This window comes from Bos taurus, chromosome 19 (genome assembly GCF_002263795.3).
Source record: "Bos taurus isolate L1 Dominette 01449 registration number 42190680 breed Hereford chromosome 19, ARS-UCD2.0, whole genome shotgun sequence".
Taxonomy (NCBI): domain Eukaryota; kingdom Metazoa; phylum Chordata; class Mammalia; order Artiodactyla; family Bovidae; genus Bos; species Bos taurus.
The window spans coordinates 63,092,745-63,116,369 of record NC_037346.1 but is presented as its reverse complement, the minus strand read 5'-3'; the positions used below and the strand labels follow the sequence as shown (position 1 = coordinate 63,116,369).

At 60.5% G+C, this 23,625-nt stretch overlaps 1 protein-coding gene across 1 annotated transcript in view; it reads right to left on the bottom strand.

Annotated features, from left to right (window-relative positions):
- Positions 1–1,412: 1,412 nt before the first annotated feature.
- Positions 1,413–23,625, bottom strand: part of CACNG4 (calcium voltage-gated channel auxiliary subunit gamma 4) — a 51,381-nt gene continuing 29,168 nt past the window's right edge. The window contains exons 2-4 of the mRNA XM_002696227.6: positions 10,691–10,774; positions 6,550–6,690; positions 1,413–4,049 (exon numbers count right to left, since the gene is read on the bottom strand). Coding sequence (XP_002696273.2) covers positions 3,529–4,049; positions 6,550–6,690; positions 10,691–10,774 — 746 coding nt within the window. The 3' untranslated portion in view covers positions 1,413–3,528. The remainder of the gene's footprint in view (positions 4,050–6,549; positions 6,691–10,690; positions 10,775–23,625) is intronic.

Below are 23,625 nucleotides of genomic sequence, written 5' to 3'. Positions count from 1 at the left end.
GACTGTGGGGAGCAGAGCATCTCCCACCCACCCCATGGGTGAGAGATACACTTGCACTGATTAAGCCGTTTTGCACTCAGGGTGGCTGGCTATGTCATTAGTCTGAGTGATATGGGTACAGGGTGAGGTGGGGCTGGAGGAGGGGCCTGGGGTTCTTGATTGGGGCCCTAGAACTTTCGCTTCTACATCAGTTCCCTCAGATTTTACCCTGCAGGTTATGGAGGCAGAATTTGTAGCTGAACTGAAATGCATGACGGCGAGAGCCCCACGTTGGACAGAGGCCATAGCGTGTCACTAAATGCAGACCGCACGGGCGTCTGCCCAGGACAGCGGACGAGCTTGTGCTGAGCCAGAGTTTCCTCGGGGCTAAGAATAAACAGAACTGTTGGTGCCTGGCGCTGATGCGGGGTGGCTTGGCTCCAACTTGGAGCTGCGAGCTCAGAGCTCAGCCGGGTCAGTGGAGGGGCGGGTCCCCCACCCCAGGACCCGGCAGCTCAGCGCATCTGGGAACATCGGTTTCTCCGGAGACCCATCTTGGGCAGGAGGAAAGACGGTTAAAAGGCCAGGGCTGAACGCTCAGGCCAGGGGGGCGGTTCCTGCGGCCGCATGGGCCAGGATGCAGGGGCACCAGGCCCCCAGCCTCCCTGCGGGACTCACAACAGTGGCCTTCTCGTGAAGAGGGTTGAGAGGCTTGTGCATCTCCACTCCGAGAGCCCAGAGAAGGCCATGGCTCCTGGGAAGGAGACTCACGGAATCCGTCCAGAAAGGAGGCTGTGACGAAGCAGGGGCGCCAGGGCTCCGGTGCTGCTGTGGGTTCTTCTCCCGGCGCCCGCTTGCAGGCACGGGCCTGGCGTTACCCCAACAGGCTGGCAGGTGCGGCGTCCTCGTCAGAGGGCCCCTTGGGTCCCTCTTCCCATTTGGCCTGTGGTTGGAGCCACATCCTCCTGTCCACCTCCTCTAGGTATAAAGCTCACACCTGGGGACAGTGATCCTCTATTTCTCATTCATCCAGGAATCTGGAGGGGAAAGGAGGCTGGTTACTGGACTTGTCAGAAGCCCACCGGGCAGCTTGGCACCCCTGAGGGTGGCTCCATCCGGCCGGACGCGTCCTGCAGGTTCTGAAGATGGGCCTGGCTTGCTCAGCTCTCAGATGTCCACACCACACAGGGGTGGCCTGTCCCTCTTCTGTGAACAGGCAGCTCCATGGACCCACCCAGGAGCCTAAACCCAGATGGTGGGGACAGGGAGGCGGCCAGCGGCCCGGACAAGAAGCAGAGAAACTGGCCTTGGCCAGCACAGGATCCACCCTCCTCTCCCCTTCTTCTTGGGGGTCTCCCAGACCCAAGGACACTGACTGCCCACAAGGACTTGAAGGGAGCTCTCCCCTTCCCTGCCCAACATCAAGAGGAGAATGTTTTAAAAATGTTTTTATTTAATTAAAAAAAAGACGGAACTAACAACCCCAAACCAGTAGTAAGTACAGGATTCACAGGTATGTAACTGGAGAGACACAAGGGCAGGATGGAAGGGTGGAGGGCATGGGGCATGGGGGGGTCAGGCACGGGCCGCCCAGAGCCCCTGGGCGCAGGGACGGGCTGGCTTCGACGGGGGGCGACTGCGCCCGGGCAGGAGTGGGGGGTGGAGAAAGGCTGTGACGACCAGAGGCGCTGAGGTGTTCTGCTCCCTGCTCTCCGTCCCTCCGATCCCTTTCCTGGTCCCAAGAGTGGGCCCCATGTTCTCTGCTGGGACTGGGTGAGAGGTAGGATTCATTGGAACACAGCTTTCTCCATGAGATGATGGATGCTCCCGGGAAGGCAGGAGGAAGTGGCTGACATGGAAGGAAGGACAAGGCTGCCTGCTTTTCGAGGTGACCTTGCTGGGGGACGGGCCCCCAGATCTCGCCCTGTCCTTCCAGCCTGGTGAGACGGTGTCAGGGCCTGGAGAAGGAGGGTGGGGGCGGGCCGAGCCCGGACACTCCAGCACTTGCGGCCGCACATGCTTGGACGGAGCACACAAAGCCAACCTCGACACAGGGGAAGGGTTTCGAGCAAGCGGAGGGGCCCTGGCACGCGGTCACCGGGGCGGGACAGGTTGGGGCACCCTCTGGGGGCGGCAGAGGAGAGCAGTGAACGTGACCCAGACTGAACTCCTGGGGCCGAGTCCGCCCCAGGGGTCCGTGAGCAGGCGGCTGAGGTAAGAGTTTGCTCGTCACTTCTAAGTACGACAGCTACTGGGATCACGGACAACTGCTCTAGAGCCATCGCCAAGTTTCAAAAAGTAAGAAAGGGTTTGTCATTAGAAAGCCCGCATTTGTATAAAAGAGGGTCGGCTCCAGAAAGCGATCCTCTGAGACCGACAGACTTCCGGGTTCTCTGCTCGCTTCTAGGGGAGAAACAGCTAGAAAAACACCAGCCGTGGAACCTGCCAGCCTCCCTTCCCGGGGCCGGGACGTCCACTTAGCTGCTGCTTCCGCACTTCCTCACCGATGCTTTTGGGTGGTGGCAGAATAAACAACAGTCACAGGGGTGGGGCAGGGGCTGCTCCTACTTTTCAAGAGGGAACGAGTGTCCTGGCTTTTCTGATGAGTGACCACCCGGGAAATGGGGCTTTTCCTCGCTGTTCACCCTCAAGTCTCCCTTTCTTGCACAAAGTCCAGGCTCCTGTTGCCAACCCCTGGGAGGAGGGTCTATCCCTCCCAGCTTGACCCCCTAGGAGAGACAGTGCTGCTCCTCAGGCCAGTGGGCAGGGGTGGGAAGGGACACAGTAAGAGGCCGCTCGGCCACCTTTCCTCTGACCGTAGAATCTTCCAGACTCTGAAGTACAGTCAGCGTATTCCACCCTTTCTGTGAGCAGAAACTTCCAGAAGTGAAGAGGAAAGCCTTTAACTTACGCTCAGCCCCCCACCTTCAGATACCTCCACAGGCCTCAGAGACCCCAGGCCGAGGGCAGCAGCCAAGGACAGCACAAAGGCGAAAGCACCAGGTGGTCACAGGCTCTGTCCTTAGGATCGTGGCCATCTCAACAACTGGCGGCTGCCAGAGACAGACAGACAGACAGAGAGGCAGGGACGAGCTTCAGCTTCCTCGCCTGTGGCTCACAGACACGGGAATCTCACGTCCAAAAGCAGCTGACCAGCGACCAAAGGCTCCAGAGGGCCAGGAAGCCGGGCAGGGAGGGGGCCCCGGAACGCTGCTCTTCAGGCAGGATGTGTTCCCAAGAGGAGATAATGGCTCCGTTTTGCTTCCCAGGTGGGTTCGGCCATGCTGCCTCCGGAGTGCTCTGGGGCCTCCTGGGAGCTTTCAGGACGCCCCGGCATCAAAAGCCACATTTGGGGATAAAGTCAGCCATTTCGCTTCCAGTTCCTGTCTCCCCCAGGCTTCGCTCCAAGCCAGCGCTCCAAGCATTTGGGGACCCAGGAGGGTGGGGTTTGGCTTTAGTCTGTCCTCCGTCCGTCCTAGCGGTCAGAGGCCCCATGGGGCCTAGGCAGCCGATCTGGGGAGAGGCTGGCGCGGACAGGCCAGGCAGGGCTCACACGGGCGTGGTCCTCCGGCTCAGCATGCTGAGGTCCTGCTGGAAGAAGCCGTGCACCTGCAGGAAGCCAGCGTCCTGGTCCGGGCTGTAGCTGGCGGCCGTGGTCACCTTGAGGGGCTCCCTGGACAGCGTGTACATGGACAGCTCGCCCATGGGGATGGCCCCGGTGATCTTCAGCCCCACCGGCGACGCGTCCCTGGAAGGCGAGGCCTCGGTGGACCTAGAGCTGGACCGCGAGCGCCGGCGCCGGTACCGGTAGCTCGGCATCCTGGCATAGGGCGACGAGGAGGGGGCCTTGAGGAACTCACGTCTGGTCTTAAACCGCAGCTCCTTGTTCTTCTCAATGTAAATGTTTACCGCCAGGACGCCCACGGTCTCGGCCACAATGAACGACAGGGCTCCGAAGTAAAAAGACCAGCCATAGTTGTAATGGTTTTTCTTGTCTTCGTCGCGCTTGTCACTGGGGTCGCCCGTGTTGCTGGAAATGTAGACGATGATGCCGATGATATTACTGAGGCCTGAAAGTGGATCCGGAGAGGGGGCGGGAGGGAGAGGTTAGACCCTCAGCGGGGGCGGGGAGGGGGAGGAGGGCGGGGCAAGTGGGCGGAGCAGGGAGGTGGGCGTGGCAGGGATTGGTGGACCGGGCATGGGCTGGTGGGCGGGGCAGAGAGGTGGGTGGGGCAGAGAGGTGGGTGGGGCAGGGGTAGGTGGGCGGAGCAAGGGCTGGTGGGTGGGGCAGGGATAGGTGGGCGGAGCAGGGGCTGGTGGGTTGGGTAGGGATAGGTGGGCAGAGCAGAGGCTGGTGGGCGGGGCAGGGCTGGTGGGGGGAGCAGGGAGGTGGGCAGAACAGGGTCTGGTGGGCGGGGCAGGGATAGGTGGGCGGAGCAGGGGCTGATGGGCGGAGCAGGGCTCAGGTGGCCGCTCCCCTGTGTGGTATGTCTTTGTTCTGGTTGCTAATTTTTAAGTAAAAGTAGTTAATTTTGAATGAGTAATAAAGTACAGAGTTTTGGTGAATAATAAAATAAAACACAGGCTTTGAGCTACCCAGTTCCTCCCCTGAAGGGAGCTGTTGTCTTGTTTCTTCTGTCCTTTCTATATCCACAGTCAGTCCTTCTCTCTCTGTCTCTCTCTTCCATTTTTTTCTTTGCAGAATACTCTTTGGCCCCTTGCTTTTTCACTTAACAGTCCCCCCAGGAGGCGGGGCCCTGACAAGACAGTCCTCTTCTCACTCTCCCAGCCTTTGGACCGTACTTGTCCTGAGGATCAGAGTCCACCTGGAATTATTCATGGGCCTGTCTCACCTCACTGCTGGCCCCTGCACGTGACTCTGTGCCCACAGTCAGAGCCCATGATCCTGGGAATAAACGGGAATGGACGAGAATCCCCTTCTTGCCTGCCATGGCCCTTGTTCTTTGTGGCTGCCTGTCCTCTCCACTCTGGCAGGACCTGTGTTTTTAGCTGAATGTCTCGGGACTCTGTCTCTGCGGCCCCTCTGGTGAGTCGCAGCATCTGGAGATGCCTTTGAAGTGGTTCCTCCTGGGGGCACAGGCAGCTGCCTAGGGCACCTCGCTTTTGAGGCTGACAGCCCTGGGCTCAGCCATGACTTTGGCAGTGTGTGACTTCAGGAAAGCCACCTGGCCACCACCTGCCTCCCCAGGAGCCGGGATGATGGGCTGGCCTACAGAACACCTGGTGCTGGTGTTAGTGGAGGTCTTCTTTCCTGGCCAAGAGGCTCTGAGCCCAATCCTGAACTGCGCTGGCCCTAGCTCTGTGAAAGAAGCGAAAGGCACCTTCCATCTCCAAGAGAAGCCATGAGAGGCGATGGGGGTGAGGATGACCGCTGGGCTGTGTGGGCCAGGCACCTGGCGAGGCCCCGTGGGCGCAGGGAAGGAGGCATGGCCGCAGGCACCTGGCGTTCTCATTGCCTCCCTCAGGGCACCCCGGCCGACCCAGGGCTCAGCGACCAGGTGCAGGGAGCGGACGGGCCTGGGCGAGTCGGGCCTCGCGCTCACCTCTCCCCTGTACCGCTCCTCCCCACAGGCTGGTGGAAGAGAAAAGGCTCTTTGCAAAGAAAACGCCACTGCTAGGACAGTGCCAGGAGCTGTGATGACAATTTAGGGAAGAGTTGCTGCACTTCCTTACATTTCTGGCATCGATCTGCTGGAACGAGGCCAAGAAATCAGGTGTCCTGTTCCAATAAGCAGCCCTGGGACCTTGGCCGGACCGTTCTCCCCACTCCTGGGGGCCCCCTGGGGGCTGGAGGAGGTCGTGGCCGAGCTGAGCCCCTCAGACGCCCCAGTCCCTGCCCACACCAGCACCTCAGGCCCACCGGGTTCTCCACCGGACGGGTCTTCTCCGCGTCCGCAGCAACGGGGCATATAGTATGCTGTCTGCAGCCGGGCTCAGACAAGCGAGTGTGAAGCCATTTTGGAGCCGCCGGGAAGGGAGTGGTGTCTCTTGGCCAGGAGACACGGGCAGTAAGGATGGGCAGGGGAGGCTTCATCCCTAACCCTAACCCCTCGCCTCCTCGCTCACCCTGCCCTAGGCATGCTGGCTTCCCCGCTGCTGCACCCTCTCTGGCCGTGTGCCCCTCACCTGTCTTTACGTGGGCAGCTCCTTCAGGGCTTGGCTTCTGAGAGTGCCTCTGTGTCCCTCCCTGACCCCCGCCTGAGCCAGGCTCCCCTGAGACAGGCTTGTAAGGCGCTCCTCTGTGGTATTTTGCACACCTGGACTAGCTATTATTATTTTTAATTGAGGTGGAGTTCATAGAACATAAAACTAACCCTTAAAAGTGCACACTTCAATGTCATTTAGTACAGCCACCACCTGTATCTAGTTCCTGATCATTTTATCACCCCAGAAGGAGGCCTGATACCCACTGGGCTTCTGCTCCTCACTCCCTGCCCGCCCCCCGGACTGCTGAGGTGAGTTACCCACAGGGATTTTACCGTCTGCCTGCCTGCTCCCCCCACCCCCGGGGGAGCACTGCGTGCAGTGGGACCCGAGCAGACAGCTCACCCGCGGCCACGAAGAGGATGCCGGCGCTGAGCACGATGTTGTTCTTGCGGCTGTAGAACCTGCCCGCGCCGATGCAGAGCCCGCCGAGTAGGAGCAGGATGGTGCTCAGGATGGGGAAGACGCTGGAGGCGCGCACGATGCCTGGCCGGCAGAGACAGAGTGGAGAGGCCGTGAGACTGGCCCTCCTTACGGGCCCACCTGTGGGGCACAGGGGAGCCCCCTGACCTTGAAGGTTCCCCTCTGGCCCTGTAGACCCGAGGTAGGGAGGGAGTGGCTGGTGGGGGGCAGTCTGGACCAGCAAGTGATGGCCCTGGCCTGCGGTCATTCCCCTGTATGCCAAGTGGCCTGGAGTCACCTCTGCCCGGGTCTCTCTTAGCCTCTCCCTGGGTGTGGGTCACACTTCTGCCAGCCAGACGGGAGGAGAGCCCCTCAGTGACCCCAGAGAGCCCACTGAGAAGCTGTGGGACGACCCCTCACAGCCTCCTCCTTTGTGGTGGTTTATTACTGCGGCCTTAGGAAAAGAATACACTACCTTGTCAAGGTTGTGTGAGAATCTGTGGACTAAGATACACAGAGCACTTAGTAGGGCCCCAGGGGATACGTCGGCTCCCGGAGGGCCCGGCTGGGAGGAAGGGCAGGGGCGGCGGGGTGGAAAAGGAGCCCTGAGCTCGCCTCCCAGCCTGGGGGAAAGGCCGGCCCATGGGACTGGAGCGCTGGGAGGACCCCTTTGCGAGCCAGCTGAGTGGGCTTGCTGCTTGCAGCCTCTGAAGGCAGCGCTTGTCTCCCTGTTTGTCAGCCCACCAGTGTGTGCCCTGCTGCACAGAGAGGGGTTTGTGTGGGGCATCAAATGGGGCTCTTCTCTCCGCACCGCACCGCCCCCCGCCCCCGCCTTCTTGCAGCCCCCGCCCTGGGGGAGGTTTCCTGTGGGCTTCTGAAACGCTCCTCTGATGTGCGCTGGCCAGCACAGCGGCCGGGGCCCTCTCAAGGCCTTGGTCCTGCGGTGGGTCTGAGGGGCTGGAGGCGGGGAAGCCTGGAGCCTCTAACGTCGCCGAGGTCGGCCGGGCCCAGAGCCCTCGTGCACCCTGCCTGCCTGTCATGTGAGGGCCATCCCTCACCACATGGGCTTGTCTGGAGCGCTGGACATGCAGGCGCCAACCGAGGGGCAGGCCGGGTCTTACACAGAGCCGGGCTGATGTCCAGCCCACTCCTGGCCACATCCAGCCCTGGCAAGGATCTGAGTCTGCCCAGAGGCACAGCGTGGGCTCCGGCAGCCCCGACACCAGCACTTTGAGGTTAGCACAGAAACCCCCCACCGAGCCTAAAATGTGGAGCCTGGGAAAGGGGAGGGGCCAGGCCCAAGGCAGGGGGACAGGGATTCCAGAGGCCAGTTGGGCTGGCGGGAAAGAAATGGCAGGGGGATCAGGGCACACAGGCCGGCTGGCCGCAGTGCCCGGGACCTTGGCCTGTCCTGGAGTATTACCTACTCCCTCTGCCCATCTCTTCCTCAGCCTACTTCCTAAGCTTATGGGTATCTGCTCTCTGGAGCTCAACTTCAGGGTCAGTTCTCGTTGTTTCTGCAGCCTTTGAGGGGAACACCAGCCCCTTGATGGAGATCAGTTCTGCCCTCCCCACTCCACCAAAACTCGAGGTCACAGTCCTGGAGCCAGCACCCTTCTCTTCCTTGGGCTCCTTAATGAACCCACCGGTCAACCCCACAGCACACGATGGAGGAAGCACTTCCTTCTTGGGTTGTTAGCTTCCATCGCTGACGTGCCCTCATTTCATGTGGGAACCCACTGCTGGGCCCTCCCAGCCTCACATCTGGCCCTGGGCACCCTGGGGGGCTTGGGGGCAGTGAGCCTGGCACTGGGCACCCCGGGGGGCTTGTGGGCAGTGATCCTGGCACCGGGCACCCCGGGGGGCTTGTGGGCAGTGATCCTGGCACCGGGCACCCTGGGGGGCCTGTGGGCAGTGATCCTGGCACCGGGCACCCCGGGGGGCCTGTGGGCAGTGATCCTGGCACCGGGCACCCCGGGGGGCTTGTGGGCAGTGATCCTGGCACCGAGCACCCCGGGGGGCCTGTGGGCAGTGATCCTGGCACCGGGCACCCCAGGGGGCTTGTGGGCAGTGAGCCTGGCCCCAGGCACCCCGGGAGGCTTGCGGGCAGTGAGCCTGGCACTGGGCACCCCGGGGGCTTGCGGGCAGTGTGAGCCTGAGGCCAGGGAGTAAGTGGGCAGTAAGTGGGTGGCACAGGCTCGGTTTACTGCTCCTGGTCCTCAGCCACCTTTCTCCCTTCTGCTCTGGGCCTTGGGTGGCTGATACCAGGGACCGGATCACTGGGGTCCCTTCACTCTGGCTTTGGAGACATTACTGCCCTGGCTTCCTCCTGAGGACGAGGACGGGGCTGAGGTGGCTGTGTTCCTTTGTCAAGCCACAGATCCTGCCTGGCGGCCCGGGCCTCACAGCTCCTCTGGTCCAGGAGCCCGTACCTGCCTCTGTCACCCGCTCAGGCCAAGGGCCAGAGGTCCTTCTGCTGCTCCCGCCTGTGTGCTCACTGCCCCTTCCCCATCCCTGCACATCTCTGTAATCAGTCCTTCACTAAACGCCCTTCCTTCTTCCTGTCTGAGCATCTCCTCTGCTTCTGGCAGGGACCCCAGGAAGCCACACGTCTGACCTCTGGGCTCACGTGTCTTGGGGCCCATCCAGAGATGCCAGCCCTCTGGGGACCAGGGTGGGGGCACGGCAGGAGGTAAAGAGGAAGAGCTGGCGCCAGTTAACCTCAGGTTCAAGTGGGAAGTGGGAGGGAACGGATGCTTCTCTGGTGTCCCCTTCCCCACAGTCCCAAGGATCAGCAGTGGAGCAGACCTGCCCCAGAGCCTTGGGAGTCGTCTGCCTGCCCGGCGGGTTCTGAGTCAGGCCTGAGCACCAGCGGCCACCCTAGATGGCTGTGCAGCCCGCACACCGCGCAACTCATGGTGTTATTCATGCCCCGCTCTATGCCAATGCCATCCCCTAGTGTGCCCCGTGGAAGGCGTGTGCTCGGTTCAGTACTGACTCCCAGAAAGCAGAGAGAGCAGACAGGCAGGAAGAAGAGGAGAAGCGGAGGGCAGGGATAGGAGGCAGATCCGGTAACACTGTTTCCGGTCCTGGCTCTGGACTCCATGGGAACCACATGCTGTTCTGTTTCACGAGATGACTCAGAACCAGAGTCCTTTCTCTTAGAAAAAACAGTCCATAAGCAGGTGCAGAGTGAATTGTGTTCCCTCTGTGGACGCTGGTATCGATTCTCCATAAATGAAGCCGGCCCAGCTCCCGGGGGAGGGGATGGGAGCAGCTCTGCGTGTGTCTGGGCTGATGTGGAAGGGGAGACGACTTCAAAACCATGCTGGTTTTCCATTTCCAGGTTCCTCCCCTGGAGGAGGGAGGCTCCATCCTTCCTCCCAGGGAGGTAGCCACAGCCCAGGGATGAGATCTGGATTTGGGGCGTGGGGCTGGGTTTGTCCTCTGACCTCTGGTTCCAGTTTGGGGGCCAGCCCCATCTCAGGACCTGGGCAGGGGGCTCAGGGGCAGAGCTGGGGGCTCCACCAGTTGGTGCTGGAGAGACTTGAGGCCCATGGACCCGAGGCTGGTCCCACAGGCTGCCTGGCACTCACCGGCTGTCTCAGTGTGTGATTTAATCTGACTTGTCAAGAATAGATTGCTGGGTGGGGGTGGGGAGAAGTGGGCAGGTCCAGTGCTGGCCGGGCAGTATCCTTGGGGTGTCTCAGCCCCTCAGGGATGCTGGGCCTGGGCAAGCCAATGTCTCTAACGTCCTTGCCTCAGAACCAGCTGTTGCGATCAACTCCTCTGAAGGCAGCAACTTGTAGCAGCCCCGGGCAGCGGGACGCCCCACCCTCCTCCCCTCTTGCCAGCCCTGAGCTGGTGTGTCCTCCCAGCCAGTAACTGCATGGGGGTGACCGGCGTGTCACAGCAGGCTAACCATACCCCATCCTCTGAACTCAGTATCCTGAGTCAGAGGGGAGTGTCGGGAGCACCCAGAGACCGGCCCCTCTGCCCTCACGGGGCCTATCCTTCCTCCAGCGCCTGCCTGCCTCTCGTCCCCCGTCCCACAAACAGGGGGAGGCAGGGTCCTGACACTCACGGAGGAGGTACTCCGAGCTGTCATGGTCGTAATCGTTGTCCTCTGGGAAGTGGTTGATCCGAAAGCAGTGTCCTTTATAGATCCCTGGGGGAGCAGAGGAAAAGAACTGTGTGAGTGTCCCGAGGGCCCCCACCTCTGTTCACCCAGACTTGCGTGCTGTGTGTGTCTGGCTCTGGGCAGGCTCTGGGCTCGGGGGAGCAGAAGGGCAACCCAGGCATGACGGGGATCTCGGCAAGGGGGTCGGCGCACAGAGGCAGACCACTCAGCAGGCAATGTGCCCACAGCTGGCCGTATCCCTCCGTTGGGTCCTGAACTGCTGCCTTCAGAGCTGGGGTGCTGGTCTCCAGGGCCCCTGTGGGGCAGGCTGGCCTTGGTCAGGACAGTGGGGGACAGCTAAGGGTGTCAGGGATGGCACCCTAAGTGGGACACGCTTCGATGGCATGCTCTGTGTGACTCAGGCACGAACAACTTAATTACCCACCTCATCTCCTCTGTAGAATGGGGACAACCACTTGCCTCTTCTTCTGGGACCTGAGCTGACACCGAAAGGCCTGCAGATGCCTCCTGGCCTGCGGTGATGGCTCAGGGGAGAGTGCTGCTGTGGACCCAGACATCACCCCCTTCACTCTGCGGGTCTCCCTCGGTGGCGAGGGGCTGAGCTGGGGGTGAGCCGTGAGCATTTGTGACAAGAGGGAGCAGCACCGGGCAGGCTGGTGTCAGGGTGGCCAGAGTGGGGGCCGCGGGGGCCAGACGGGGCCGCGCGCAATTCCAGGCGTTGGGGGGATGCCATGCCAGTGTTTCCAGGATGGTGGGCGAGGTGGCGCTCTCTGCCCTTCCCCCCCACCCCCTGCACAGTTTTGGGCTACTTTAGTTTTGTCGTTGTTCAGTTGCTAAGTCGTGTCCAACTCTTTGTGACCCCGTGGACTAGAGCATGCCAGGCTTTCCTGGCCTTCACTGTCTCCCAGAGTTTGCTCAAACTCATGTCCTTTGAGTCAGTGATGCCATCCAACCATCTCATCGTCTGCTTTATGGGTCTAAACAAAATCACAAGTCCCCCATGCTCGTCAGCACAATCATTAAGAGTTTGACAATAACCTCCCTTCAGAGCTGTTCTCCAGGGGCCAGCGCTCAGCCGTGCCTCTTCCCACCTCTTTCTCTGTGTTGCACACCGGGCTGTGCACATGTCTGTGAGGCTCCCCTGCTTTTAAAACACTGATCTTTTTACTTGGAGGTAATTTAGATTTACATGCAGTTGTAAGAAACAGTGCAGGGAGACTCCGTGTCCCTGTTACTGAGTTTCCTCCAGTGATGACATCACAACCAGGGTCCTGACAATGCTCATCAGGGACACACACCACCCTGCGGACCCCTCATGCCACCCACAGCCACATCCACGCCCCTGACCCAGGGCAACCACCGAGATGACCGGAATCAGACAGTCCGTAGCCTGTGGGGACTGGCCCTTTCTCTCAGCATAATTCGAGATTCACCCGTTGTGGTATCACCAGCTTGCTCCTTCTGACTGCAGAGCAGTAGCCCATGGCACAGCTGTGCCACAGCCTATGACACCTGGGTCATTTCCAGCTGGCACACCTGTGGTTTCCAGCTGTTTCTACTAATGCTGCTACGAACAGGTTTGGAGGTGAATCAAAGTCACACTTCTGTGGGCTAGATGCCTGGGAGTGCAGCTGCTGGGGTCGTGATGCTGCGTTTGTTCTTCGAGACCCCATGCTGGTTTCCAGAATGGCTGTGTCCCCTATTTTGAAAAAGGGATAATACAACACACCTCACTCTGTCACCTGCTCTTTTCATGTGATAACATATGCACACACCTCTCGGGGTCAATACCTGTAGATTTAACTTTTAAAAAGCCTTTTTTTAAATAAAAGGTAATAAGCTGATACTAATCCAAAAGTTGCTGAAAATCTTAGGAAACAGCACAGGGACTAGAGAACTAGCACCTGCTCCCACACGGATCATGCTAACACTGTGTTTTGGCAGAAACGAGAAAACCGTATATTTATATATTCATTATAATGTATATGAAGAAAACAGGCTTGAACCATCGTTGCACACAGACACGCTAGCTCCGGAGGCCTTTCCAATGCATTTCGCCAACCTCCACTCTGCACTTAGGGCACTATTTTCTATTTGATAGAAACTTTAGATAAGAATCACACTGTCCAACATATGAACACACTTTTCACACACTGCCTTAGGTGTCTGTGTCACCACGCGTGGTTACGGTTCACCATCCAGCCGAGGGGTGGGATGGAGGGGCAGCGCCGCCAGCCAGGGCTGGGCTGGGAGGGGGCCTACGCGGCCCCCAGAGGTGCAGGGCCCTGGGGCTCCAGACTGTGAGATGACCGTGTCCTTTTGTTCATCAAGGCAGCCCTGGGACCAGCACAGGTGAGCTGCCGTGCGAGAGGAAGCGTGACACTCCTGGTTCGCCTGTTGGAGGCCAGCCCTGCAAGAAGGCGAACGGACATGTGGGCCTTCCTGCTCCTCCATCAGCTGCGGGGCCCCTGGGCGACATCCAGGGATCCGAATTACTGCACCTGCAGAAGGGTCTTCCAGCTGGGCGTGCAGTGAGACACCCAAACCCTCAGGCTGCCAGAACCCCTGGTGTGGAGCTCCCCCCACCCCGATCCCCCAGCCAGTGGCGGGCACCTCTCCCCTCCCAAGGCAAACAGCTTTAACTTCAAATTCCTGAGAAGTCAACCTGCCTCCATGAAACTCCATCTGTGGGAATTACATGTAACCTCTGGGAATGAAAGAATCCATCATCTATCATGTGTCAACCCTTCAAGTTATCAAAGAGAGGAACTGTGTCTGACGGGACGAAGGACCAGCTGTTTTTCCAGCCATCCGGGATTTGCACAAAAATGAGGACCGAGGCTTGAGGATGCATGGGAGGTGGCTGGCAAGCTGCCACAGTTGGGACCAGACTCGTCCCCCTGCCTGACCTTATCACGGGCTGGAAGCCCGACCGCACTCCCACCAGCCCGCTCCCCTGACCCCAGCCTAAAAAAGTGGGTGCCACAGAGAGCACATGGGGAGCCTGATAAGATTGCCCCCTGCCCCCAAAGGCGAGAACCTGGGTACTTGCCCTTAGTGGTTATGCCCAAGGTCGTATCTCCCCATTTCCTTCGGCCGTTTCTCTATCAATGGTTCCGGCCTGTCTCCAGCCTCGTTCCCGGCTCCGGGTCACCTGGAAGCACAGCCCCCACAGCAGCCCCCTGCCAGGGCTGGGTCTGACCCCCAGAGCTCAGGGCCCTGCCCCGCCCGTCTCTGGATCGTGAGCTTCTGCTCCCGGACCTGCTGTCCCTGAGACTCAGCCTCCCAGCCTCACCGCCACCAACCTGTTTCTGTGGAGTGTTTAGTCTGAAGGACTTCACATTTATCCCTGTCGAATCCAACTTTGTTAGCATCGGCCCCAAGGCACTGAACAGGGAGAAAATTAATGGCTGACGTGAGAAGAGCAAACCCCAGCCCGCTCCCCTCACGTGTGTCCTCTTTCGGTAATCAGGCGGTTGCTGTGTTATCTATTAAGATGTGGGCTTCCCAGGTGGCACCAGTGGTAAAGAATCTGCCTGCCAAGGCAGGAGACATCAGAAACACAGGTTCGATCCCTGTGTCAGGTGGTGTGATGACGACCTTCAACGCGCTTCCTCTGGGCCTGCAGAGCGTTTTCACCGTCGCTACCCCCGTGCTCCTCGCTGACGCCCACGTGCCCACACTCACCTCTCTGCCCACCTTCGCTCCTCAGAGCGGCCCCCAGGCCCGCGCAGCATCACCCGCTCCTGTTACTCTTGCCTTTGACCCGTGGCACTGGGAAGGTCACCCAGGGGGACTGCACACAGGCTCCATGCTTGTGGAGCTGGAGGCTTGGGGATCAGGACCCCCACCTCCGCGGGGACCTCTGAGCAGGAGGGTGGGAGCCGCTGGGGAGACGTCCCCATCCTTTACCTTTGGGGCCCCTTCTGCCTGCTTCTGGGGGTGGGCCCCTGCAGGACCAAATCAGCGACGGGCAGTTTAGGGCCGCCCCTCACACCGCTTTGGGCCCCAACCTGGGTTTCACGCCACTGCCCCCCTCCCACCTAGGACACTGCACCTGCACGCAGGCCCTGGCTCAGGCTTAGATGGAAGCCGGCTCTTCAGCCCTTCTCATCTTTGTAAAAACACACCTTTGAGGATGCAAGGAGGAGGCTTAGAGATGTGGAAGCCCTGCTCTCCCAAGCCTTGGGGCAGGGGCCCGGCTCCGAGCTGAGCACGGGAGCACTGCCCTGGGTGTGAAGGAAAGCCTTTGGCATCCTGGAGAAGCAGCCCGGGTGTCCCTGCAGAGTGGCCACCCTCCTGTAACTGGGACCTCCCTGTTGGCACAGACGGGCTCTCCCCTCTCCAGCCTTGAGGAGGCAGGCTGTTGAAAACCGCGGCCTGGGTCCTATGGAGCAGACCCCGCTCCTACAGAGCAGCTCTGGGCTTGGAGGCGGCGTGGCCGGGCTGAACCTTCCTGGGGAGCCTCAGCTCACTGGCTCGTGAGTGACTCCATGAGGCCCCATTGAACCATTCTGACCTGCAGCGCCTGCATCCAACGTCCATGTCTGAGCCCCGGCCACGTGCTGGGTGCTGGGGGCTCAGCAGGGGCAGCGGACCCACCCAGGACCCACCCTGGAAGCTCACTGCCTGCTTCCCGGCTCATGGCTGCTCTGGGCCTCATGGCTCCCTCTGCAGTCAGATGGGCCGTGTGACCACTCCAGCAGGACATGAGCAGGAGTGACGGGAGTCCTTCCTGGAGAGGGCTCTGGGCAGGTGCTGCAACCCTCCCCCAGACAGCCTCCTCCCCACACCGGTCAGCCAGGGGATGGTAGAGCCACAGGCCGGGCCAGCCTGGATCCCTGATGCCTTGTGGAGGAGGGCCACCTTGCAGAGGACTGCCCCGTTTGCCTTGTGGGCAGTAAGCCCGCATTGGTGTGTTTCGGTTGCAGCAATAATCAATAAGACAGGCACAGTCTCTGCTGACCTGGAGCTGTCCAGGTGCACGGTCATCCAGCGACGACAAAGACAGGGGTCTGAGCGGGGAGCCCAGAGTTTCCGAGAGCGTGTGATCCAGAGGTCAGACAGCTTCTCCTCGACTGGAAGACGGGAAGTGTCTTTACAGCCTTTCAGAGCTGAAGTGGAGCCTGAGGAGGCCCTTGTGGTCAGAGAATTTTGAAGAGGATCAACCCTGGTGACGTGGAAGGTGAATCTGTAGTTTTAAACTCACTTCCTAGAGATGCCTTCGGACCAGACTGAGCTCCGACTGGAGTCTGGGGAGGAGCCCTCCACGTCCTTCCCATGGCCAAGTGCTTGGGATGCAGAGCCTGGGCGCCCGAGCCCGGGAGAAGATTCCCTCGTGATCTTGTCTCCTTCCTGACATGGCCTTTAGGTCACTGAGGCGCCTGACCTGCTTGGGATGTTCCTTGGTGTTCAGTGGTTTACCCACTCAGCCCTTTGCCCACTCTTTCCTTTAGGTCAGAGTCTACCTGTTGATCCTGGGCCCTGTGGAGCCCAGAGCCTCAGTCCAGCTGGCAAGAGCCCACCACTAGGTGGGGAGGCGAGTGGTGCATCAGGCATGAGGGCTGAGTGCTGGACGGTACTGGGCAGCTCGGGGAGGGCTGCGGCCCAGCAGAGCTGACCAGTGATGATGGGAGCCCCAGAGGAACGGCCGGGGTGCGCCTCTGGAGGAGAGCTGTGTGAGGGGGGCGGGCGGCGGGGCGGTGGACTTAGGCTGAGAGAAGTGGGTGGTGCAGCCACCACAGGGCAGCCTGGATTCAAGGCTGTCCGCTCCGAGTTGCCTCCCTGACTCCGATGCTGGAGAAGGGTCCCCATGAATGCAGGGCCCTTTCGCTCCTAACGGCCTGGCGTGTTGCTGATTCTATTCCCAGCCTGGCTCAGGGGAGATTCGACCTGTTACATATGCAGGCCTCACCCCAGGGCCTCTTGGGCATCTTATTTTCGTCCCTGAGGAGGCCAGCTGCCCGGGAGATGGCTCCCCTGGGATTAACAAGCTCTCCCTTCATTGACCCCCTTGAGCTGCAGCACCCTGGGAGGAGGGAGGTGCTTAGAGTCAGCAGCTTCCTGCAGCTGCCAGACCAACCAACCATCGCAGCCTCAGTCTTCGTGGTGGTTAGCAGCGTGGGGGGAGGGTGGGGGACCACAGATCGGCCGGCCTCAGCCGTTGCTCACAGGCAGTCATGAGCAGAGAATGTCTTGAGCAGTGATGGTCCTCAACTTGAACCATTTCAGATCCAAAAGAGTAGAATGGGTTCTACTGACACCCGGACCTCCCTCGGCTCTGGCCTGTAAGCAGGTGGCGGACAGGCCTCTGAGAGATGCTTCTGATCTGCACCAGCAGGCTAGGGGAGTGTATTAAAGAGCAGAGACATCACTTTGCCAACAAAGGTCCATATAGTCAAATAATCTATGGTTTTCCCAGTAGTCATGTACTTATGTGAGAGTTGGACCATAAGGAAGGCTGAGTGCCAAAGAATTGATGTTTTTGAACTGTGATCCTGGAGAAGACTCTTGAGAGTCCCTTGGACTGTAAGGAGATCAAACCACTCAATCCTAAAAGAAATCAATCATGAATATTCATTGGAAGGACTGATGCTGAAGCTGAAGCTCCAATATTTTGGCCACCTGATGTGAAGAGCCGACTCATTAGACAAAACCCTGACGCAGGGCAAGAGCAAGAACAAGGAAGGGGCGACAGAGGATGGGATGGTTGGATGGCATCATTGACACAATGGGCATGAGTTTGAGCAAACGTGGGGAGATGGTGAAGGACAGGGAAGCCTGTCGTGCTGCAGTTCATGGGGTCGCAAAGAGTCGGACATGACTGAGCGACTGAACAACAGCCCTGGCCAGGGATGCTGGGTGCACATCTGGTCCGAGCTGGACCACTTCCTGCAGGTGCCCGGATGCTCCCTCCAGAGTCCGGATTGTGGATCAGAAGCAGAGGGCACCCAAGGGCAAAGCGACTGACTCTGGGGAGCTCGAGAATGGGGTGTTCTCAGGGGTTCGTGAGGCCAGCCTCAGAAGATGTGGGCTCTCCCCTTCCTAGTCTTGGCTGCTAAACTCTTAATTCCACAGAACCCTCCACGTCCTTCCAATAATATCTTCCTTTGGGATCAAGTCAGAATTTGGTTTCTTGCCCCAGCTGGCCACACCTTCATCAGAGATTCCAGCCCAGCTCTCGGGGGCCTGGGTTACATGTCATTCCTCAGGGCAGGTGTGCAACGCTTTTCTGAGACATAGAGGTGAGTGCAGGTTCCCAGGAGACCACGGGACCTGGGGGATAGGAGGCATGATCTCGGGGGACGGGAATACGGAGCATCAGCCCCAAGGCTCCAGTGTGGAAGCTGTGTGGCCCGTGAATTTCAACCTCTTGAGATCTCGGTCAGCTGGGGAAGCCCTCCCTGGGCTGGTTCCCGTCTGTAAGCTGGGGACCCCCGCAGGGAGAAGGTTCCTGTTGTTGGGGGCTCCTCCATCTCCACCACACAGAGCCCTCTGACTTCTGGGGGCCAAGGACCCAAACCCAAGGCGCCTGTCCCCACCCACCTTGTGCTCCCCCTACCCTGGAAGGAAGGCCTGCTGAGCAGCCAGGACCCCAGGGCTGCCTCTGCTCACCCCCTCGCCAAGGCCCGGCTGCCTCATGCCCAGCTTCCTGGCACAGGTGCGGGCAGGACTCCTGTGTCACACTCTCACCACCCGCTGCCCCTGTCTCTTTAGGCAAGTGCCCTGGGGACCCAGCCCCAGCCTCAGCCTCCTCCAGCCCCTGTCTCCAGAGCACGGGTTATCCAGGCTTCCTGCCGAGATTCATAATTGAACGGGGCAGGGAGATTTCCCAGAGCTCGCTTGTCTCCGCACAGGGAAGCGGGCGTGCAGTTACTGTCTCTGCGAGTTCTCCACTTGAATCTGCTTGATGACTGCTGCTCGGACGAAATCTCCGTACCAGGCTTCAGGGTTTTCTGCTGCTTCTTTCTTTCTTTCTTTCCCTTAATGAGCCAACACGGAGCTCCAGGGGCGAAACGGCTCTCTGCAGAGCCCAGGCTTTCCTGTTGGTCTGGCTCCACAGACCTTGGGAATGAAGGCTGGGGTGAGGGGTAGGGTCACGACCTCCGGAAGGAGCCCTTGAGACCATCCACGCCTCGTGCTCACTTCCCGCACAAAGAACCTGATGCCCGTCCCCGCGGTGACAGGCCGGCTGGCCTCTGGGCTCCGAGTCCAGGGCTCTTTGGCCATCCCCGCGGCCCGCTCCGGGGCTTGTTCACAACCAGTAAAGGGTTTGCTTTCTGGAGACAGCTTCGACTGTCAGAACTCGGTGGCGAGGGGGGCCTTGTGCTGCTGGCGGGGGAGGCCAGGTGTGCTGCTAAACAGCGCACAGGACAGCATCCCTCTCAACAGAGGGGCGCATCCCCAGCCGCGATGGAAGCGGCCCGAACCCTCCCTCCCCACGCCCGCAGCAGACGTTGCGAATCTCTCGCCGTGCCTTTCTCCCCGTTACAGCCTAAAGCCCTCTCAGTGCAGCCCTCCACGCAGAGGCTATGAGTCGAGACCAGAGCTTTCGATCATCCCAAGGCCAGACACCACAGAGACGGGAGGCTCTGAAGTCACCCTGCCGGGTCGAGCCTGGCTCTGACGTCACTGCTCACTGCGTCGTCTCGGGTCCTGGTTAATTGCTGTGCTTCCTTTGCCCCATCTGTGGGATGGGGATCGTGACTGGGAAACCTTCAGAGGGCTGTTCGGGGGCTCCCAGGAGGCACTGCTGGCTGTAAACATCCCAGAGCCTGGGACAGCCCGTGAGCTGATATGACATTAGCTCTGGTGCCTGAGGCAGCTGCGCATCAGAGGGAGGAGGCCAGTGTCATACCCTCCCAGGACGGCCTCGGACTCCTGTGCCTGCGATGTTTCAGCTCGGAATGGGCAAGGCCCCGACTCTCAGAAGGCCCAGCCAGGTGACCACTGCCCCTCAGTCCCGTGAGTGACAGACCGACAGGCAAGGGCTGGCTCCCACTGGGCACCGCTCCCTGAAAAGCCCGGTGCTAAGCTCTCCCCATTTTCTCATTGACACCTCAAACTATCCTATGAAATAGGAGCCCCTATTTTACACTCAGAGCAGCTGAGGCTCGAGAAGGCAGGTAACTTCCCAAGGCCGAAACACCCCCTGCTCCTGTCTGATCAACTCCAGAAGCAGAGCTCTGCCCTCGGGGCCACCCCACTCCCGGTTCTGAGACTGGAGACAGAAAGGCAGAGTAGCTGGTGTCCAGGAGGCCCCCATGCTTCCTGATGCCCTGGGGGCAAGGGGCTGGGGTGGTATGTGTCCACCCCCAGAGTCTCCTCGGGCTGGGAACAACTCCCTGGCAGCCAGAGACTGAGTTCAAACCCAGTTTTCAAGACCCGCCCCTGCAGTCTGGAGAGCCAGGTTCCAATTCTCCCACACCTGCTGGAACTGGGGCTGGCAGGGCGCTCACTCAGGAGACACCAAGTTGTAGATTTGCTGCTCACAGACGGGACGCAGAGCCCCCAGCTAACCAGCACCCTGTCCCTCTGTGCCCAACCCCCAGAGCCTTGGGGCCGGCCTGTGCCCAGGCCACTGTCAGCAACTTTCCAGGAAAAGCTTCACGATTTTTGTTAACTTCCATTCTGTTCGGAACCAGAGACCATCAGTCCCCACTCCCAGGAGCCTCCCACCCCTGCCCCGGTGCTGGCAGAGCATCTACGGACCCACAGCCGTCCAGCCCCTTCGATTCAAGCGGCAGCCCCACTCTGAGGGCCTGTGAGTGCCAGTGGGCGCTGGGCTGCGGTGGGGAGCCGGCCAGCATCTCTGCCGAGGCACCCAAGTGCAGGGGAGCCTGTAACCGGGTCAGGCAAGCTGCCCAAGGAGCTGGCACTTGAGCTGAGCCCCGAAGGATGAGCAAGAGTCGGCCATGAGCACAGCCTGGAACGGGTGGAGCGGACGGCACAGCAGAGGCCCGGGGCAAGAGGCCAGTGGGCAGGGATGCCAGGCAGTGTCTGGAGGTGGAGGGTGAGGAGGAGACGGGAGGTGGGGCCACAGAGGCAGGGAACCTTGAGGGGTTAGACCAGCCACCAGACGGGCTTTTGGATGGTCTGACCCTCCCTGGGGTGGGGCAGGAAGCAGTTGGAATCCAGGCTCAGGGATGAAAGCCTCACTCAGGGGTACCGGCTGGTGTGGGGCAGGGAGGGTGGATTCCTCATCCGTCTCCAGGCTGACCGCAGCCCCTTCCTCCCCGCCAAGAAAGCAGCTTTGGTTTAGGGACCCACGTGACCCCCAGGCAGCCTCCCCAGGCCACCTGTGCCCAGATTCCCCAAGGACCTGCCCACCAGCCCTCCCGTGCCCACTCAGTTGGTTCCACAGGCCAGGCCCACACCCCATCTCTGTTCTCAGCTGGGTTCCGGGACAGGTGCCCTTCCCCGGCTCCAGGCCCTTTAATTCCAGGCACAGCTCAACTTCCCTCCCCATCCTCCAGGAGGCTGGAGTGAGGCCTGGGGCTTTTGCTTTCAGGAAAAAGGAAAAAGGAAACAAAATGTAAAAGCCAGCTTCCCTCCCTCCAGGGCACAGCAGGGCTGGCTGGAGCAGGGACGAGTAGGGGCTTGGTGGGCTGGGACGCTGCAGCCTCGGCCCAGGAACGGCGTGGAGCAATGGTCCTTCTGAGCCAAGCAGGACGTTCATGGGGAGGATAACAGTTAATGGGAAGCCACACTGCAGCTCCTCCCCAGGAAGCAGGAGAAAAGCTGCCGAGAGACACAAAGAAGAGGCTGGAGGCCAGGACGCAGCGCGACTCTGTTCCAAGGGGCCCCGGTGAGGCTGGTGAGGGGCCCTGGTCATCACCTGATGAGGAAGCGGCCAGTGTCTGGACATTGCCCAGCCTTCTCTCATCTCTGACGCTTCACCTGTGGGTGAGTGTCTCTCACCCACACTGCATCCCAGGCCCACTGAGAGTGGGGAGAGGAGACAACCCCTTCCTAAATGAGCTGTTTGAAGCCTGCTCCCCACAGGGCGCCCCTGGAGAGCCCGAAGCACTGCCTCCTCCTTCCTGACAGTCTGCGGATGCTCCCCTTTCTTGCCAGACTTTGGAGATGCAAAAGGATGAAAGTCTGCAGAGGTGACCCTCGGGGGTCAATGAGCAGCTGCTCCCACACTAGCCCTGTTACTAGGATAACTACCGCTGTCACCAGGAGCTAATACTTATCGCTTAACATTTATCATTTGGTCCTCACTACAAACCGTATCCTGCGGGGGCTCTATTATTGTCAGCTCCATTTTACAGATGGAAAAACTGCAGCCCTGAGGGGTTAGTGACTTGCCCAGGGCTGCCCAGAGCTGGTATTAGGACACAGGCAGTCGTCTCTCGAAGCCGGAACCCACTCAGGCTTCCCCGTCCATCACACTTTACACGATACAAATGCTCAGGCACCAGCTGCCCAGGCAAGGGCTACGGGGCCCAGCCCCAGCAATGATGCCCCGCCAGCTCCCTGGGCCGTCTCAGGAGCACCTGCCTCTCCCCGGCCTGTTCCAGACCAGGCGCCCAAGTGGATGAGACGGGGTGTCTCTTGGAAGCGTGTGCAGAGGGCTCTGGAGGGGTGGGGGAGGCAGAGCTTCGAGAGGGAGAAGGAACTGGAAACGGAGCGGAAGGCAGGGAGGGGACTGGATGGGTCCCCAGGCCTGGCCCCGGGTGAGCTCAACCCCACGCTGCTGCCTGGGGGGCGGGGGTGGGGGCGTGCACCCAGAACCCATGGGGCTCAGGAACGCACCGAGGGTGCGCCTGAGACCTGCTGGGAGGACTCCCCGCTCTGGGGCCCCCAACGGACGTCCCCACCAGTGGGCCTCTGTGCAGAGCGGCTGTGAGCGCCCTGGGCCCTGACTGGAGGGAGGCGGCCCCACCCCACTGCATGGGGCCCTCCTGGTTTCCCCGCCTCCCTCCACCCCGCCTGCTCCTAACCCCCAGACGGCCCCTCGAGGGCTCTCCCTTGGGCCCCTCCTCCTTGGAGGGACTGCTGCCGCCCCACTTCCTGTCTGAACGCCCCGGTGACCCTCCCTCCTCTCCACAGGTTCTCAGCACTCTGCGGCCTCCAGCGCCGTCCACAGCGTCCCCACTGCAGACTGAGCCTGTGGCTGCCGTGGACACCGACGTCCACAGGGACCCGCTCTCCTCTAGCGGGGGCCCGCTCCACCCCGCTCCTCCGCCGGCCCCCCCTCCAGCCCCTCCTGTGCTCCTGCCCTCCGGGCGCCCACCCCATCCTGCTGGTAATTCCTCTGTCAGCCGATCCGCAGCAGTTTTACCTCCTAGGGAGCCTCAGAGCCTCTCCTCCGGGCCCATCTGAACTTTCTCTTAACTGGCACCCTTGTCGCTGCCTCCTCGGAAGGTGACCTGGTGACTCCGGACTCTGACCAGGGCGCCGTGGGGCTTCCGACCTCCCCCGGGACCAGGTCTGGGCCTGGCAGCCCTCGTGGGCTGTTCCCGCAGACCCTGTGCCCTGGCTGCCCCTCAGTGGCACTGAGCTGAGCTGGGCTCCCGGCTCCGTCCTGCTCTTCCGAACCATGTTCTGCTTCCTGCGCTTTCCTGGCCTAGAGCTTTCCTGCCCCTTCCACCTGGGGAGCTCCCGGTCAGCAGGGCCAGCGCTGCCCTTTCCAAGAAGCCCACCCAGACCAGCTTCCCATTCCCTCGTGAGTACCCATGATGCTCTATGCAGCTTCCTGTTTTGCATTTAATTGTGTGTCCCTGAGTCAGGGAGGGTCTGAGGCTTGTCTGTCTTTGAATCTGCAGCTCCCATGATCCCGGTTGGTGAGATTGCATAAACTTCTGTCTCCAGAGGGGTTTCTGAGGGCTGGGGGGTCAGGGGCACTGCTCTCTCCTGGCCCCTGATTCCAG